Source organism: Macaca mulatta, chromosome 1 (genome assembly GCF_049350105.2).
Source record: "Macaca mulatta isolate MMU2019108-1 chromosome 1, T2T-MMU8v2.0, whole genome shotgun sequence".
Classification (NCBI taxonomy): Eukaryota; Metazoa; Chordata; class Mammalia; order Primates; family Cercopithecidae; genus Macaca; species Macaca mulatta.
The window spans coordinates 195,988,900-196,005,322 of record NC_133406.1 but is presented as its reverse complement, the minus strand read 5'-3'; the positions used below and the strand labels follow the sequence as shown (position 1 = coordinate 196,005,322).

At 54.4% G+C, this 16,423-nt stretch overlaps 1 protein-coding gene and 1 long non-coding RNA gene across 13 annotated transcripts in view; one reads left to right on the top strand and one right to left on the bottom strand.

Annotated features, from left to right (window-relative positions):
- Positions 1-16,091, top strand: part of RNF220 (ring finger protein 220) — a 273,075-nt gene extending 256,984 nt beyond the window's left edge. For all 12 annotated transcript variants that reach the window (XM_077958992.1, XM_015137861.2, XM_028834396.2 and 9 more), the window contains 8 exons: positions 135-267; positions 9,057-9,153; positions 9,353-9,439; positions 9,579-9,634; positions 9,768-9,846; positions 14,020-14,128; positions 14,278-14,352; positions 15,072-16,091. In XM_077958992.1, the coding sequence (XP_077815118.1) occupies positions 135-267; positions 9,057-9,153; positions 9,353-9,439; positions 9,579-9,634; positions 9,768-9,846; positions 14,020-14,128; positions 14,278-14,352; positions 15,072-15,143 (708 nt within the window). In that variant the 3' untranslated portion in view covers positions 15,144-16,091. The remainder of the gene's footprint in view (positions 1-134; positions 268-9,056; positions 9,154-9,352; positions 9,440-9,578; positions 9,635-9,767; positions 9,847-14,019; positions 14,129-14,277; positions 14,353-15,071) is intronic.
- Positions 148-9,823, bottom strand: LOC106998246 (uncharacterized). Its single transcript, XR_001444647.3, has 2 exons — positions 9,718-9,823; positions 148-561 (listed from the first exon to the last, which is right to left on the bottom strand). It is a non-coding gene; the product is annotated as an uncharacterized LOC106998246 (long non-coding RNA).
- Positions 16,092-16,423: the final 332 nt, after the last annotated feature.

Sequence of the window (16,423 nt, the reverse complement as noted above, 5' to 3'; positions counted from 1 at the left end):
CTTCAGAGGAGCCCTAGAGCTGAGGGCCCACTTGGCGCACCACAGCTGGGGCTAGAGCTGTGCCTTCGTCGCAGACTGTGGGGAGCAGGTGGGGATGGCCTGGGCCCAGCATGATCCTGCTCTGCTCTTCACAGAGGGAAGGCTCCTGCATGGCTGAGGATGATGCTGTGGACATCGAGCATGAGAACAACAACCGCTTTGAGGAGTATGAATGGTGTGGGCAGAAGCGGATACGGGCCACCACTCTTCTGGAAGGTGGCTTCCGAGGTACAAGCAGCTGACACATAGACAGTGGCACTCTGGTGCCAGGCCTCTGCTGGGTATCCATCTGTTGGGAGCCAAGAGGCCGAGGCTGGTGGCTGGTCATCCATCCGTTCCACCACGTGGGGACTGCTGCTGGTGGGGCTCCTTTGTGACCGTGCTGCCTGCCTGTGATGTGCATATTAAAATGGATGTATTTGGGTGGGGAAATGGAATTGTGAGGCTGCAAGCTAGGAATGACGAGGGGGGCTCTCAGCCTCGGGTGATGCATTGAAGGTGACAGCCAAGCCGCGTTAGCACCTGCATAAAATATTAAAGGGACGGTTATGCATTTATCACTCCATCCCTCTTAAGGCTGATAAATGAGAATCCAGCAACCTGCTGTACACCTCCAGCACTGGGGGCCCTGAGGGCTTCCAGGCAAACACATTGGATTTTCCTCCTCCTCCTCTTCAGCCCTATGTCAGGGAAATCAGTTACAGAGGAGAGAGTGAGTTATGGCAAAATTTGACCTCCCATGAGCTTCATTGGTGAATCTAATTTTAGCTCTGATCCCATCCCTTCTCCCTGGGCGCCCTCTGCCCTGAAGCAAGAGGGGCCTGGGCCCAGCTGCTCCCTCCTTCCCCTGGGCTCTCCCCAGTTGCTGCAAAGGAGTATGCAGGGCCCTGCCCATCTCCAGTGCCCTCCCAGCTCCTTGGAGGAGCAAGGCTTGGCACCCCCCACCAGGTCAGACAGCAGAATTGGTTGGGTGCCCAGGGTCAGTGACTTGTTAAACTCCCCAGCCTTGGGCAGGGGAAAAGGGGAGCTGTCTGCCTCTTGGCCTCCAGTTCTTCTCTCTTTCTGTGCATGAGCACAGCTGGTACTGCAGCTTGTGGTCATTAAGTGAGCCAGTCTGCTTCCCGTCTGCCTCTCGTTCTCTGGGCAACACCTTTGGGAGTACTGCTGTGTATGGTCCCTGGGGAATCTCACAGCAGCTGGGAAGAAGTTCTCTGCCTCCATGGGGCCACGCTACCTGGGCAGATGCTGAGGAGTGGTCTCTGCAGGGCCGTCCAGTGCAGACTGGTTCCACGAAGGGGCTAAGAGCCCAGATGGGACATTATGCCTCTGGGCGTCTCTCACATTACCCAGGTGTTTGGGGGCAAGCCAAAACATAAATCAGGAAGGTTAGTCAGATCAAACTGTCTCCCTGAACCGGAGCTGGAGAGTGTGAGTTTGCCATTTCACTCATCCTGTACTGGAGCCTTAGAGTGAGGCCCTAGAAGAGTGAGAAGCAGAGCTGACAATTGTCTGTCCTGTGAGTTGGACACATGGGTGTTCGGTGGCAGCCACATAGGGTCAGTTCCAGCATGCCTCTCTGGTTAGCGCTGTTGGCAGCTGCAACTGCTCACATCCTCCATTGCTGTGGCAACTTCTTAGGTTCCTTGGCACAGACCTGGACCTGATGGCTTCTGGGCACCAGACAGGGCTTACGGAGGATAAAGCTGCGAAGGGCCTGCTGATTTGACAAGAGTATTTCCCCTGTGCCGGGATGCACTTGCAGAGCAGTGTGAGGGGCTCTTAGGCCCTGGGCGGGTATCCGTTTTCCCTGAGTGTTTACACTGTGAGGTTGTTCCTTTCAAGAATTCCTGAGGGGAGTTCAAAGGGGGCTTTTCTTTGAGCGATTTGGAGAGCGAGAATGAGAGTGAGACTTGAAGAGGGAACAGGGGCCGGAGGTGCCTTTATCTGCAGAGAATTGCTCCAGCTTTCCTGATAGAAGCTGCTGCCGCCTCTTAAACAGCTTAGTGCAGTCAAAAGACAGGCAGACTTGAAAGGCTGTTTTACAGCGAGATCAGCGGGGGCCACGAGGCAGAGAGCGGGGCGCAGTGGAGCGGAGGAGGCTGAGGCTCCTCGGTGGGGGGACTATCAAAGGGAGGCCCTGGCTGATCCCTACTGCCTCTGCCCCCAAAACCCTGTCTGCAAAAGCTGGCCATCTGTCAGCCTACCCTCCCTGGCCAGGACCAAGAGGCCCCAACTCTTGGGGGGTTGGGTGTGGCCCCGCCAGGCGGGCTGGTGTCAGTGCAGCGCATTGATCGCCCGCCGGGCGGGCCGGGCCGCAAGCCGGGCAGCGCGTGCTTAATGTGATTGAAAGGCAGTTAAAATGGCGGTGACCTTTTCAGGAGGAATTAGATTGCCTGCCAAGACCGGTTAGAGGGAGTGATAACGCCAGCTGAAGAAGCTGCCCAGCCGACTTCAGAGAGAGGGAGGCAGAGGCAGGATGAGCAGGCGAGTGGCGAGGCCCATTTAAACTGCGCTGTGCGTGCTGACAGAACAGAGATTGCTATCCTTGTTAGATATGAAAGAAGTGAAGAATTGCAGATAAGTTTCTGTATCCGATCACCCCCATTCCTCCTCCCAGACTAGGGCCCCTTGGTCATCCTCAGCAAAGCTTCCCACCAGGCCCCTGGGGGTTGGTCTTATGGATCAGATCGGTTACCTCAAATGTAATCTGCTGTGGGAAGCAGTGAACAGGCAAGAGTTTTGGTGGAGACACTTGGCCGAGGGCAACAGGCCTTAGAGATGGGGACCTGTGGTTACTGAGGAGGAGCTCCCAGATATCTCAGGCCTGGGAGTGCTCAGATTGGTATTTTAGGACAAAATAACCAGACAGAGCAGGCGAGCACTCAGGTAGGTCCCACTGGAAATAGATTTTTGAAAAGACTAAAGGAAATAGGTATTACTTCAAGTAAGTTGGAAGGAATTTTTGCTGCCTAGGAGGCACTCTGACCTTCCCAATTCTAGAAGAAATACTTAAGCTGTGTACCTAAGCTGTTGATCGTCCTTTCAGAACCACAGATTTTCTAACCTGCTACTGCTCTTTACATAAAGGGCAGCACACAGAACCTAGTGCGCCATGAACATTCCATTAAAAGAGATCCGCAGTTAGGGAGAAAAGATGTTTTTCTTGGGTACCGTGCCAAACCTGGGCCAAGCAAGGGGCTTCTAGGCTAGAGAAGCAGACTACAGGGGAAACCTAACTCTACAGCCTTAAGACAAGCCTGCTTCCACCTGTAGTCTATGGAGGTGTGTGACTAAGGAGCCATGCCTTTCCTCTCCTGTCCTCCATCCAGCTCCTGGATCCTGGAGAAGAGACCTACAGTGGTGAGCTGTTGTCCCTCCTGTGTGTTGTTGCCAGTGAGAGTTCACCCAACTGCATTGGGGAGCCCAGAGCTCCTCATATCTGGAAGGGACATGCTGGAATGACATGGGAATGATTGGTTTCAAATAAGGTGGCAATGATGTGGTCACAAGAGTGGTGAGATGGAGGAATTTCCCAGGAAGCATCACAGGAAATGGAAGGCTGCAGCTATATTTTTTAAGCCCTGGAGGTGAATGCATTGCTGAAATCCAGCATGAAGCCCCTTTGAACCGAACAGGTGGAGTGGGTAGGGAGAAGAAGGGTGTTAAGACAGTCAGCAGTGCATGGTCTCTGTCCTGCGGCGTTTCTTATCTTTCATGAGTTCTTTACATTTAAGCCAGTTCCAAGTAGCTGGATGAGAAGTCGTGAAGCAAACAGGCAGAGCAGCTGTGGCACAAATCTTTTCTTTTCTTTTTTTGAGACAGAGTCTCACTTTGTCACCCAGGCTGGAGAGTAGAGTGCAGTGGCACAATTTCGGCTCACTGCAACCTCCACCTTCTGAGTTCGAGAGATTCTCCTGCCTCAGCCTCCCTCCCGAGTAGCTGGGATTACAGGCATGTGCCACCACACCCGGCTAATTTTTGTATTTTTAGTAGAGACGGGGTTTCACTGTGTTGGCCAGGCTGGTCTTGAACTCCTGAAACCTCAGGTGATCCGCCCACCTCGACCTCCTGGGATTACAGGTATGAGCCACCACACCCAGCCTGGCACAAATCTTTTATCTGGCTATTTCTTGATAAAATTTCAGCGCCAGAAGTATGGGGCAAGGGGGTAAGAGGTGTTGTAAGCCCCAGGGCATGGGCACATAGGCCTTGCCCTAGCTGCTGCCTCCTTTGGTGTGCTGGTTCTCAAAAGAAAGGAGCCCCAGGTGCTAAAAATGTCCCCCAGTGCAGCTCTGCTCCTGGTCCAGTCATTGGCAGGTGTTGGAACAGCACACTGCTGGAGGCGGTCTTGGAGTGGAGAGGGTTGTGCTGCTGCCTTGTGACTCCCCACCACCTTTAGTTATCTCTGTCGCCTGTTGGGAGGGGTGAGGAGAGGTGGCAAGGAGCAAGGCACCTTCTGTCCCCTGTGGCAACTGACGGGATTTAATCGCCTTTTGGAACACAATTGTTAAGCTAGGACAGAGGGAGTGCAGGCAGAAGGAGCAAGTATCAATGGTTTTAAACGGCGTCTGTCTCTCTGCGTCTCTCCTGACGTGAGGCAGTGAAACGCGTTATCGAGGAGGCCCGGAAAGTGGCTAAGTGCGTTTGACACACGCCAACTCCCTGCCTCCACACTGGATAATTGCATTGTCAACTGTTCAGCGAGGTGGCAGGTGACACTGCAGGCCGATTGATTGTCCCGCATCGCAGCTCCCCAGACTGTCAGCTCCCCAATCGATGGCGTTTACACAAGACACCGTAACTGCATCTGTAACTAATTCCAGTGTAAAACTCTCCGGAAGCTGCTGCCCCTGCCCTCCGTGTTGGAGAGCGCAGGCCTCTGGAGGGCCCCGAGACTTTCCTTTCTCCCTGGGCTCTGGTTTTGTTGGGAGCAGCAGGTGAGGAAATCGATGCCTCCTTTTTTGTGGTTTCAGGTTCCAGGATGATACTACCCCCGGTAAACGGGCATCTCCAGTTTCTTAATCGATCATCTGATCAATTGATTAAATTAACACTGATTTTTTTTTCTCCCTTCTCAATAACCCAGGAAGAAATGAGTTTATGGGAGAAGGGTCGTTTTTATAAAATGTAGACCTGTGTTTCATTTCTGCACTTAACTCTCTCCCTCTTTGTTGCTAAGTTTTCACTGTGAGGAGAAGGATTTTTTTTTTTGCACTGCCCACCCTGCCAGGAATGGGCAACTCTGGCACCACCCTGCTGGGTATCATTGACCATCAGGCTTAGGTTGCCTATGGGTGGGGGCTCAGGCCTTTATGCCACTTTAAGGTGGAGCAGAACCGTAGCAAGGGGCCTTCCCCGGTGACTGAAGGGTACTCTGGGCCGTCTTGGAGGTCCTGGGGGCTAAGTTCCTTCCCTGGATAGCAGCAGTAGGAGTGGCAGCTTGCCTGTTATCCCTGGAGCTACATGGAAGAGGAGCCAGAGACTTGGAAATGAGCTGTCTGTGCCATCTTGCCTCTGAGTACTGGCTTGGGATATTCCAGCAGCTGAGAACATCAAACGACTGTGGAGCCTTCCTCTCCAAGCGGGAGGGGAGGCAAGCTGGCGGGGGTGCTGTCTGCATAAAACGGCTTTATGGCCGTTTCTTTTTATTATGATTCTGCCAGAAGTCAGCAAGTGACATTTCATTAAGAAAATAAAGTTTAATGTGCTGGGAAAGAGGTTGGAACAGGCTGGGGCAGCACAAGAGTGAAATTGGCAGCAGCCTGTTCTGAACACCTGTGGGGGTAGGGAGAGGTTCCCAACATCGGTCTTAGCTGGAGGATGGGGTCAGGGTCAGGGTGAATGGCTCAGACCAGAGGCAGAGCCTTTTCTTTGGCAAACAAAGTGTGTCGTGCTGTCCATCCTGCCTGACTGGCCAGAGGAACAGAAAGGTGCTGCCCGGCTGGGAGCCGGGATCTGATAAGGAAAGTTGTATCCTGAGAGATTTCTCCAGGCCACCAGCTAACTAGGACCTAATACAGCAGTGTCGCCAGTGTTTAGCCAGTACTGCTGGGATGTGCTGTGTGGCACCAGCCATCAGCCCAGCCAGCTCTGCTGGGTGCTGCTGAGATCACAACAGTGAGTCACACTTGGGACCCTTGCAGCTTCCAGTCTGGTGAGGGACAGTGACAATATGTGGTGATAAATATGATTCTGGAGTTACACAGGAGTCTAGGTGGACACCAGGGAAGGGCCACCTGTGTATAAGAAGCTGGGAAGCCCCATGTACCACTCAGAGCACCGTGAGGACAGGGATCAGGTCTTGAAGCTCTCTGTTCTCAACATGGAGCCAACCAGAGGATGAGCCCAATAAAGGTTGAAAGAATGGCGTTGAGGTGTGAGTTCTTTCCTTTAGCAGGGATTCAGAGAGCAGCTGCTCTGTGTGGGCACTGAGCTGATGGTAGGAGGCATGGCTGGGCTGAGTCAGACTTGCCAAAGGAGCAGGCCTGTGTATTGCAGACCAGGAGGGAGAAGGTTCTAGGCAGCGAGCAGGAGGTGTGGAGGCATGGGGGCATGAGAAAGCACAGAGGATTTGGGAGACCACAGTAGCTCTGTTTAATGGAGTATGAGTCCTGGGCCAGGCATGGTGGGCAGTAAGACTGCAGAGAAAAGGACTTCAGGCCACAGGGCTACTTTCTGTGTTGAGAAGCTGGAGCTTTTCCTGGCAGCTTTGGGGTACCCAGTTTTCTTTTTTTTTTTTTTTTTTTTTTGAGACAGAGTCTCACTCTGTCGCCGAGGCTGGAGTGCAGTGGCACAATCTCGGCTCACTGCAAGCTCCACTTCCCGGGTTCATGCCATTCTCCTGCCTCAGCCTCCCGAGTAGCTGGGACTACAGGCGCCCACCACACTCGGCTAATTTCTTTTTGTATTTTTAGTAGAGACAGGGTTTCACCGCGTTAGCCAGGATGGTCTCGCTCTCCTGACCTTGTGATCCGCCCGCCTCAACCTCCCAAAGTGCTGGGATTACAGGCGTGAGCCTCCATGCCCGGCCTGGGGTACCCTGTTTTCTCTGCTTTGCCATGGAGCCGTATCGGGCTCACATGTGGTGCCAGGGTTCTCTGCTTTCCACTTATAAGGCAGGGCTAGGCAGGGCCAGACCGAGCAGAGGATGTGAGGCTAGCTGCTGAGCTGCGTGTACTTGGGGAAGGGGGGTTGGCAGGGCTTGGGTGCCGCAAGCTGTAAGTGAACCTGATAGCTACATTCTGATTGATGGTGGAGTTTGTCTCCCAAACTGTCAGAGGGTTTATAGAGGTGCCACTCACCCACAAGGCGGGAATTGCTTGTCAGGACACCTGGCTGTGAACAGGAGACAGAGCTGTAACTTGGTGTTTTCTCAGCTTAATGGCCCTGCTGCTGACCTGCTTGTTGCCTCAAGTGTGTCAGTGTCTCAGGGTAGAGGGCAAATGAGGACTGTCAGGGAGAGGTGGAGTCCAGGCTGTGCCCGGCGTCTTTCCTTCCCGGTGCTGCTTACCTTTGGTGGTATCTTTGTGAGACCAGAGACTGGTGGGGTAGAAGGGAGAAGGATCAAGACTCAGTGTTTTTCAGGGCTTGAAAAATGGAGAACATTCCAGATGGAGTGAATAGCATGAGCAGGGGTCTTAAGAGTGGGATATACAGGGTATGTTTGGGGTTTGGTGAGCAGCCTCTGTGTCTACATGCATGGGGTTTACAGAGTGAATTAGTAGAGAGCAAGAGTAAAGACATAGATGGACCCAGATCTTCATGGATCTGGCTGAGGAGCCTGGGCTTGGTTGTGCATGCAGTGGGGAGCCATCGATGGTTTTGGAGCAGGAGGAAAGGTGGTCAGAACTCAATGGTAAGCAGGATGAGGGAACAGATAAGAGGCCTGAGGACTCCCTACAAGACATATCCTAATGAGAGTATAAGGACCTGAGAGGAAAGAATGGACAAGCTGAAATGTCTGAAATCATCGGGCAGACACTGAGCTGCTTCCTCACTTCTTTAAGTATTTCTTTGCTGATCCCAGTAGCCACAGAGTCTCACATTCTTTTGTCCCTGCAGGGCTGTGCTGGCTAGTGAGGTGTGGTCTGAGACCCACTGGGAGGAAGTGGGGAGCTGGGGGGAACAACTCTATAGCACTTGACCCTGGGCTATCAGGAAGGGTGGTCTTGGACAACAGAGAGATCACCTGGCAGGTGAGCAGGCCTAGTGTAGCCCCAGCAGCTCGCCCCTCTCCCTGAGCTGAGAGTCCACCCGTGGCTTGCCAGATGCACCTCAGGGGTCAGCCGCCTGCCTGGCCCATGGCCTGGCCTCCGCTCAGCCTGGTTGCCTTCATGGACTGCTTTGAGAAGTAGGTGTGCATGCCTGTCCTCCCTCGTCTGTCTCTTCTTAATCCCTTCATAACTGCACTTGTCCAGGAATCTGGGCTGAGTGAGGTGGAGATGAATAATTAATGTCAGGCGCTTCAGACACCAAATATTTGAACAGCTGCCTGGTGTTTTTGCTGGCAAGGACCTAGCGGCCAAAATCAGGATGTTGTCCGGGGGTCCCACTCTGTGGCTCTGATTGGCCTTAGCCAGCCTGTTCTTTCCTCCAATGAACTTGTCAGGCTGGATAATGGGGCATAGGGGGAGGCCCCACTCCTTTCCTGTGAAATTCCTAGACCTGAATTTTTCTGTCCTCTTCCTGTTCTTCCTAGACCTGGAAGATAGGTGGACAGCAGGCCTGGGGCTGAGCGTCCCCCAAGGACGTGACATAATGTATGAATGGGCTAGTTTATGAGCAGAGACCACTTGGAGCAGCATGCAGTGGCAGAGAAAGATGAGGTTTGCCGAGTGAAGGGCCTGAAATGTCAGGGTCAGGGGCACTGAAGTATCTGGCTCTATATATCCCAGGCCCAGGTTTCCCTCTGGGCCTTAACAGGTCCGAAGCCTAACCACTACCTGCAGGCAACAGGAGGGGCGCCCTCGGCCTAGTCTTGTTGTCCGCAGGCCCTCCTCACACCCTGCTTCCCACAGGCTCTGGCTTCATCATGTGCAGCGGCAAAGAGAACCCGGACAGTGATGCGGACTTGGATGTGGATGGGGATGACACTTTGGAGTATGGGAAGCCACAGTATCCTTGGAGCACTGTGGGTGCTGGTGGGGCTGATGCGGCAGGCCACAGGGAATAAGAAAAGTAGCTCCTGTGGTATTCACCTGCACCACCCCCCCGGCCAGAGTCAGCTTTGGCCAGGAGGGGCATGCTCTCCTGAGGATTCAACCCTCATGGCCTGCTGCAAACTAGGATCCATTGTCCTTGACCACCATGCCAGATATACAGAGGCTGATGTCATCCCCTGCACAGGCGAGGAGCCTGGTGAAGCCAAGGAGAGAGAGGCACTCCGGGGTGCAGTCCTAAAGCAAGTGTGGGCACAGGCTTGGGTGGGTGGAGCAGAGAGAGAGGAAGCCCTGAGGCAGGGGTCAACCCAGTACTGACCCACAGGGCTGTCCTGCCCGCCTTCAGGCCTCACTTTGTTCTTCCTCCCTCCTTTCCTCCAGTGGCGGCCCTCCCAGCACACGCATCACGCCTGAGTTCTCTAAATGGGCCAATGACGGTAAGTCCTGCCCCAGGTTAGGAGTAATGGGGGAGACGGGGTATCCCTGGATGGTGGTGACTGACTCAAGCCCAACCCCTCACCTGTGCTGCCCAGTCTGGCCGGAGTATGAGTTGCCCCTCTGTCCCAGCAGAGATGCCATCCACCAGCAATGGGGAAAGCAGCAAGCAGGAGGCCATGCAGAAGACCTGCAAGAACAGCGACATCGAGAAGTGAGTGTTTGGCCAGGAGGGGCCCTGGGACCGCAGTTCAGTGGGAGGAGGGGCCCTTTACTAGCAGGAAGGCCTGCTGCCAGGGCTTCTGGCCCTCCCAAGTGCAGCTCAGTGCTGCTGCCCTGGGCACACAGCCGGCAGTGGAGCCCAGCTGGTGCTAAGCGTGACTCTGTGAATTGATCGCTGGGCCACGGCCCCGGGAGCCTTGGCGGAGGGAGGAGCAGTCCGCCCGCCTGCCTGCCCGCTGTGGCGGCCTCCACCCGGGGAATGTGATGTATGGCCGCCCAGCCCAGCCGGCGCACTTGATTCATCTCCAGTTTCTGTTTCTTAATCGGGAGCTAAATTGGTTTCATTTTTCTTGTCCCGGGTGGCACTCACAGTGGGTTTTAGGCAGGAACATTGGGTCTCATCACTTCTGGTAGGAATTTTTGGCCTGGGTTCTCTGGCAGAGGAAAGGGGATCCATTAGCACTTCGCCGAGCGCTGGGCAATCCCTGGCCCGGATCCCCGGGAACCACAAAGATTTAGTATCAGCTGGGCATCTCCCTGACTTCCCAGAAGCCCAAGGAAAGCCAGTTCTGGCCTCAGGAGATGGCATTGTCCAGTCTGGGCTGCCTGGTGCTGCTGCCATTGGTCATTGCTTAACTCCAGTACCCACTCCACCTTCTGACTGCAGGCTAGGTTGCCTGGGGTTAAAAGGCAGCCTCTTCATTCCAGGGCCAGTGTTCCATCTTTGCCTCCTGCCAGGAGAGTGGATTGCAGGCCGGTGCAGGGCCGGGTCGGTGGCCCAGGGTCACCTCCCATTTGTTTCCCTCCATTTTGTGTTGTCATAAATTCATTCCAGCCCGTTGTGGTTGATCAGTTTATCTCGGCCGGGGCCGCGAGTGCTGCTGGCATGATGTATGGGCCGCGGCGCAGGGCCCGGCTGCCCATGAATCACCGCAGCTGCTCCGTGTCAGCGCCGGAGCGGGCCGTACGGGTTCGGTGCAACCAGCTTGTGGGGGGGAGGAATGACGTATGGATGTTTATTTAATAATTCTCTCCTACTCCAGCTGAGCGGGGCGGGCGGGGTTGTAAGGGGCACCCACCCTCGTCTGGAGGGGCTGCTCATAAATCAGAAAGACAAGATCATTAATCAGGGATGGTGCCCAAGGAGGAGGTGGGGGCAGAGCCAGTGGCTTCCATGAAGGTACAACCCACCCAAGGCTGGGGGTAGCCAGGATTTCTGTCCCACCTGTGTGAGCACAGGCACCCATAGGCAGGGATCTCTATGATGAGGTGGAGACTGGCTCAGTCATGTGCAGAGCTCTCCACTGGGTCTGGGTCTGCTGAGACTGGGGCCCGTCAGTCCCCAAGATTTCTCTATTTCTTGCCCTAGATCTGTTTTACTACGCAGGGAAAAGGAATGGTAGGATGCCATGGCTCCACCAAGAATCTCCCCACCCCCCGTGCCCTGGAGGGGCTCAGGAATAGCTCACAGCCAGCCTGGACCAGGGGTTGGAGGCTTGGGTATTTCGCCAGAGCCAAGATTGGAGGGCAGGTGTGTGCTGAGCACACCCAGGATAGGCAGGCTCTGGAGTTGGCTGTTGGCCTTCACTGTGGCCTTGTAGCTCTTGGAGATGGCATGGGAAATGACTTCGTTCTCTCCTGGCCTCATCCATTTTTGCCATTCCAGCTCCAGTTCTCTGATTTGAGGTTTGGGAGTTAGTTCTCCATTCTGGGGTAGGCTGCCCCCAGCTGCAGGCCTTAGTTTCCCCATCTTTGAAATAACCATATAGGACTAGGCAAATTCTCAGCTTAGTCCTTGGAGTGGAAGGGAGCACAGCTACAAATCCTTGTCTCCTTATCAGGAATTTACCTGTAATCCAGATGGGGATGGCATATATAGCATTGTGCAAAATGCCAGGGAAGGAGCCTGCTGTTTGAGGGCTTGTGACGAGAGAAGGGGTAGTAAAGACTTCCAGAACCAGAGGGATAAATGGAAGCCCCCAGGGAATCAGCCAGTACCAGGAGGAACGAGTCAGAGCCTTTCTTGGCATCCGTGGGAAGAGGCAAGGCAGAGGGAATCATGGACCCTAGGGTGATGGATTTAATTGTCCCTGATACAGGGACACAGCCACTAAGGAGTCAAGCTCTGTGTTGCTGCTAGCTCCCCAGAGGAAAAAGGCCAGAGATTGAAGTTTGTTATTGCCCATGAAATGTGACCACTACCCTCCCTGCACTCCCATTACCACTCACATCCAGTAATGACAGACCACCTGTAAGCTCTCAAGCTTCCTGAGCTGATTGTCTCCCCTAAACTGCAGAACAGGTGCCCCCAGGAGAATGTCCTTGCCCAAAGTCCACCTCCCTTATGATTCCCGCTGCTCTCAGTCCAGCCTCTGCTTCCTGATTAAGTACATCTGTGAAACCTGAGCTGTTCGTATCCCGCTCTTCCAGCATCCTCAGCAGCTTCCTGCTGTCCATGAGATAAACTTCAGCTCCTTCAGGTGTGGCATTTGAGGTCCTCCTGCATGCCATCTCCTTTCTCACTGTAGCACTTTGCCTACACATGGGCCTTCTAGCCAGACTAGAATCTTGGGCCTCTTGGCCTCTGTTTCTGCTGTTCTCTTGGCCTGGAAGCCCCCTCCTCCTGGGTGTAGCCAGTACAGTCATGGTCAGTCACACAGTTATTAGTTGATCATGGAATCAGTCTGCCAGGTTTGAATCCCATCTCCCTGACTCTGTGGGGACCTTGAGCAAGCTACTTAATCTTTCTGTGCTTTAGTTTCTTTGTATATAAATCGGAGATACTAGAATCTTCTCATGGGGTTTTTGTGAGGTGTAAATAAGATAATAATTATCAATCCCTCAGTACAATCCCTGGCATTTAGTAAGTGCTTAATAAATTTTAGCTATTTTATTTGTATTATCATTACTATTCCCTAAGGCCAGTCTCCTGCACCATCTTTTCTAGTCTTCCAGGAAGCATTCTCCTCCCTCTGTGAGCTCCTCTGGGTCCTGTTCACTTGTTTTAGGAGGGCGGGAAGGTTCCTTGAGAGAGTCCTAGCTATTCCCTGTTCAGCAGTGCAGCCCAAGGAGTCCTGGACATGCAGGAGGGACCTTCTGGTGCAGGGCTTGGCCCACAGACAGGACTACCAGGGCATCTGATATGCCTAGGAAGTAACAAGGAGCCCTGGAGGCAGGCCAGGCCTGTGGCAAAGGGACCTAGATCATGTGGGACCCGCCCAGTCCCTGCATCTCTCCCCCTGTCCCTGGAGGTTGGACGGGCCCTTTCTTCAGCAAGTGTTTGCTCGTGCCCCGTGCTTGAGGTGGGGCTCTTGGCCGTAGTATTGGTGGAGTGAGCAGCGCACCCTCAGGGAACCCACACTCAGGAACTTTACACTGCTGTGGTGTTCACACGGGGCTGTGAGAGCCACTGTGCAGTGCTGGCTCGGGGGTCTAGAAAAGGCTTCTGGGAGGGCATGAGAACAAAACTAGGTCTGAATGATGAGGCAGAGCTAGTGAGTCAGGCGAGGGGGTGCAAAGGGATCACAGTGCAGAGGCCAAGGCAGTGAAAAAGGTGGCATGGATGGTGACACATAGCAGTCGAGCATAAAATGCATGGCAAGGTCCTCAGGGGTGCGGTGGGCTGGAACTGGACCAAGGAGTGCGGTGGAGCTCTACTCTGAGGGGGACATTGGAATGTTGGAAGTCACACCACAAGAGATTCGCTTTGAGAACATAAATTCTTCTAGGTGCTGGGAGAGTGGAATGGAGATGAGGGGCCTGGAGGAAGAGAGGCTGTCTGGAAAAAGTTAGTGGAGGAATTGGTGCAAGACATCTGAGAGCCTGGACTAGTGGTGGTGAGGGGCAAAAGAAGTGGAGAGATGCTGGAGATACCAGGAAAGATGACAGATTTGGGTTGTTGGGAAGACTGCGAAGGAGTGGTTGGAAACGGTTCCCTGGTATCTGTGGTGTAAAAATTCATCCGGATGGGAATGGAGGAACAGAGAGGGTGAGGAGTTTAGTTGTAGAATGTGAATTTGCAGATTCGGGCTATCAGAGGAAGGGGGCAGGCAGGGATGCCTAGGGGACATTTCTGTATTTGGTTCTGGAATTCAAGGGAGGTGTAGGCTGGAGGTGCAAATGGGAGATGCCCGCCTGCCACCCAACCATGCCTTCCTTTTTACAGAATCACCGAAGATTCAGCTGTGACCACGTTTGAGGCTCTGAAGGCTCGGGTCAGAGAACTTGAACGGCAGCTATCTCGTGGGGACCGTTACAAATGCCTCATCTGCATGGTGAGTAGAAAAGAACCTAGGGGTTCCGTTGGTCAGGCTTCTGCGCCCTCTGGGGGAGTTGGAGAGGGTCTCCGCACTGTGCTCTGGGCTCTTCAGTGGGTGGACCTGCCTCAGAGTGACCCCTTCCTTGTCTGCCCCCTCCTCCCTAGGACTCGTACTCGATGCCCCTGACGTCCATCCAGTGTTGGCACGTGCACTGCGAGGAGTGCTGGCTGCGGACCCTGGTGAGGTGGCATGGGGGTCGGGGAATGGGAGGCCGTTCCGGGCACTGCCCAGATGTCCATGCTTATGCCTGAGCCTGCCTGGGGGAAGTGGGGAGCATGGGGCAAAGGAGAACAGGATATTTACCCCCAGGCTCGCTGCCTCCTCCCCCACTGCAGGTTTAGGAACTTCTCCCCCTCCATGAGTTCACTGCATTCTCCCTTCCCCTCCCCCTGCCCCCCCGAAGGTCCACTGCATCACACAGACTGGTGAGGCCCAGGGTCAGGAGGAGGCTGGCTGTGGGTAAACAGGACCAGGGCCTTGGCCCCTCCCCCTCCCATTACTAAGCTCCTTCTGCTCCTGCCCCTGTTCCTCGCTCAGGAGCAGCCATTAAAATGTCGCCCGGAGACAGCAATAAAAGGCTCGGACGTGGGCTCTGTGTCCTGATCAAAGGCCGCGTGTAATCTCGTTAGGGCTGCGGCTGCCACAGCTGGACCCAGCCTTGTTCTCATTACCGGGGCTCCTGCTGCGGGGCTGGCCAGGCGGTTTGATCCTGGCGTCCCCCCAACACAGGAGCGTGCCTGCCTGCTCACAGAAGCTGCCTATGCGTCCCCAGCCTGTGCTGACAGGACCAAGGTCCCAGCACACACTGGTGCAGAGAGACATGGCTGCAGGCCCAGGTGCTCGCATGCGCACACGTGGCACATTGTGTAGACCAGAGCCCTCCCTGTTCTCCCTGCAGGGTGCCAAGAAGCTCTGCCCTCAGTGCAACACGATCACAGCACCCGGAGACCTGCGGAGGATCTACTTGTGAGCTATCTGCCCCAGGCAGGCCTCGCCTCCAGCAGCCCCACCTGCCCCCAGCCTCTGTGACAGTGACCCTCTCCCTTTGTACATACTTGCACACAGGTTCCCCATGTACATACATGCACATACTCACACATGCGTACACACACACACATTTACACACGCAGGACTCTGGAGCCAGAGTAGAGGCTGTGGCCCAGGCACTACCTGCTGGCTCCCACCTATGGTTTGGGGGCCATACCTGTTCCAGCTCTGTTCCCAGGGTAGGGCAGGGAGGTGGGGGTTGGGGGAGTAGTGGGGCACGGCTCCTGAGATGCAGCCCCCAGACTGACAGACGGACAGACAGACATGCAAACACCAGACTGAAGCACATGTAATATAGACCGTGTATGTTTACAATGTTGTGTATAAATGGGACGACAACTCGCCCTCTACCTGTCCCCTCCCCCTTTGGTTGTATGATTTTCTTCTTTTTTAAGAACCCCTGGAAGCAGTGCCTCCTTCAGGGTTGGCTGGGGGCTCGGCTCATCCACCTCTTGGGGTACCTGCCTCTCCCTCTCCCGTGGTGTCCCTTCCCTCTCCCACGTGCTCGGTGTTCAGTGGTGTATATTTCTTCTCCCAGACGTGGGGCACATGCCCCAAGGGACATGATCCTCTCCTTAGTCTTAGCTCATGGGACTCTTTATAAGGAGTTGGGGGGTAGAAGCAGGAAACGGGAACCGAGCTGAAGCAGAGGCTGAGATGGGGGACTGGAAGACAGTGCTCCTGGCCACCCAGCCTCTGCTGAGAACCATTTCTGGGATTAGAGCTGCCATTCCCAGGGAAAAAGTGTCGTCTCCCCGACCCTCCCGTGGGCCCTATGGTGTGATGCTGTGTCTGTATATTCTATACAAAGGTACTTGTCCTTTCCCTTTGTAAACTACATTTGACATGGATTAAACCAGTATAAACAGTTGCTGCCTGTGTGTTGTGTGGGGAGGTGGGGGAGCTAATTAGGGGAGGTGGGCTGAGGCAGTTACGGGGTTAATTCCTAGCGGCAGGATGGGGGAAAGGACCTAGCTATAGGTGTATGACACTGTGCAAGGTTGGTCTGCTCTGGGGCCCTGGAGCATTTGGTTTGGATGGGGGTGGGGCTGGGGATCTGGGCTCCTGACTATTGATGGGTAGGGGCTCTAGGTTAATTCTTTATTGATGCAGAATCGTCAGCTCATTAATCACAGAAGAGGTCAGAGCTTGGGGGTACAGAGGGGATGCAAGCTCTATACCCCAACCTAGGGCAGAAGTGGC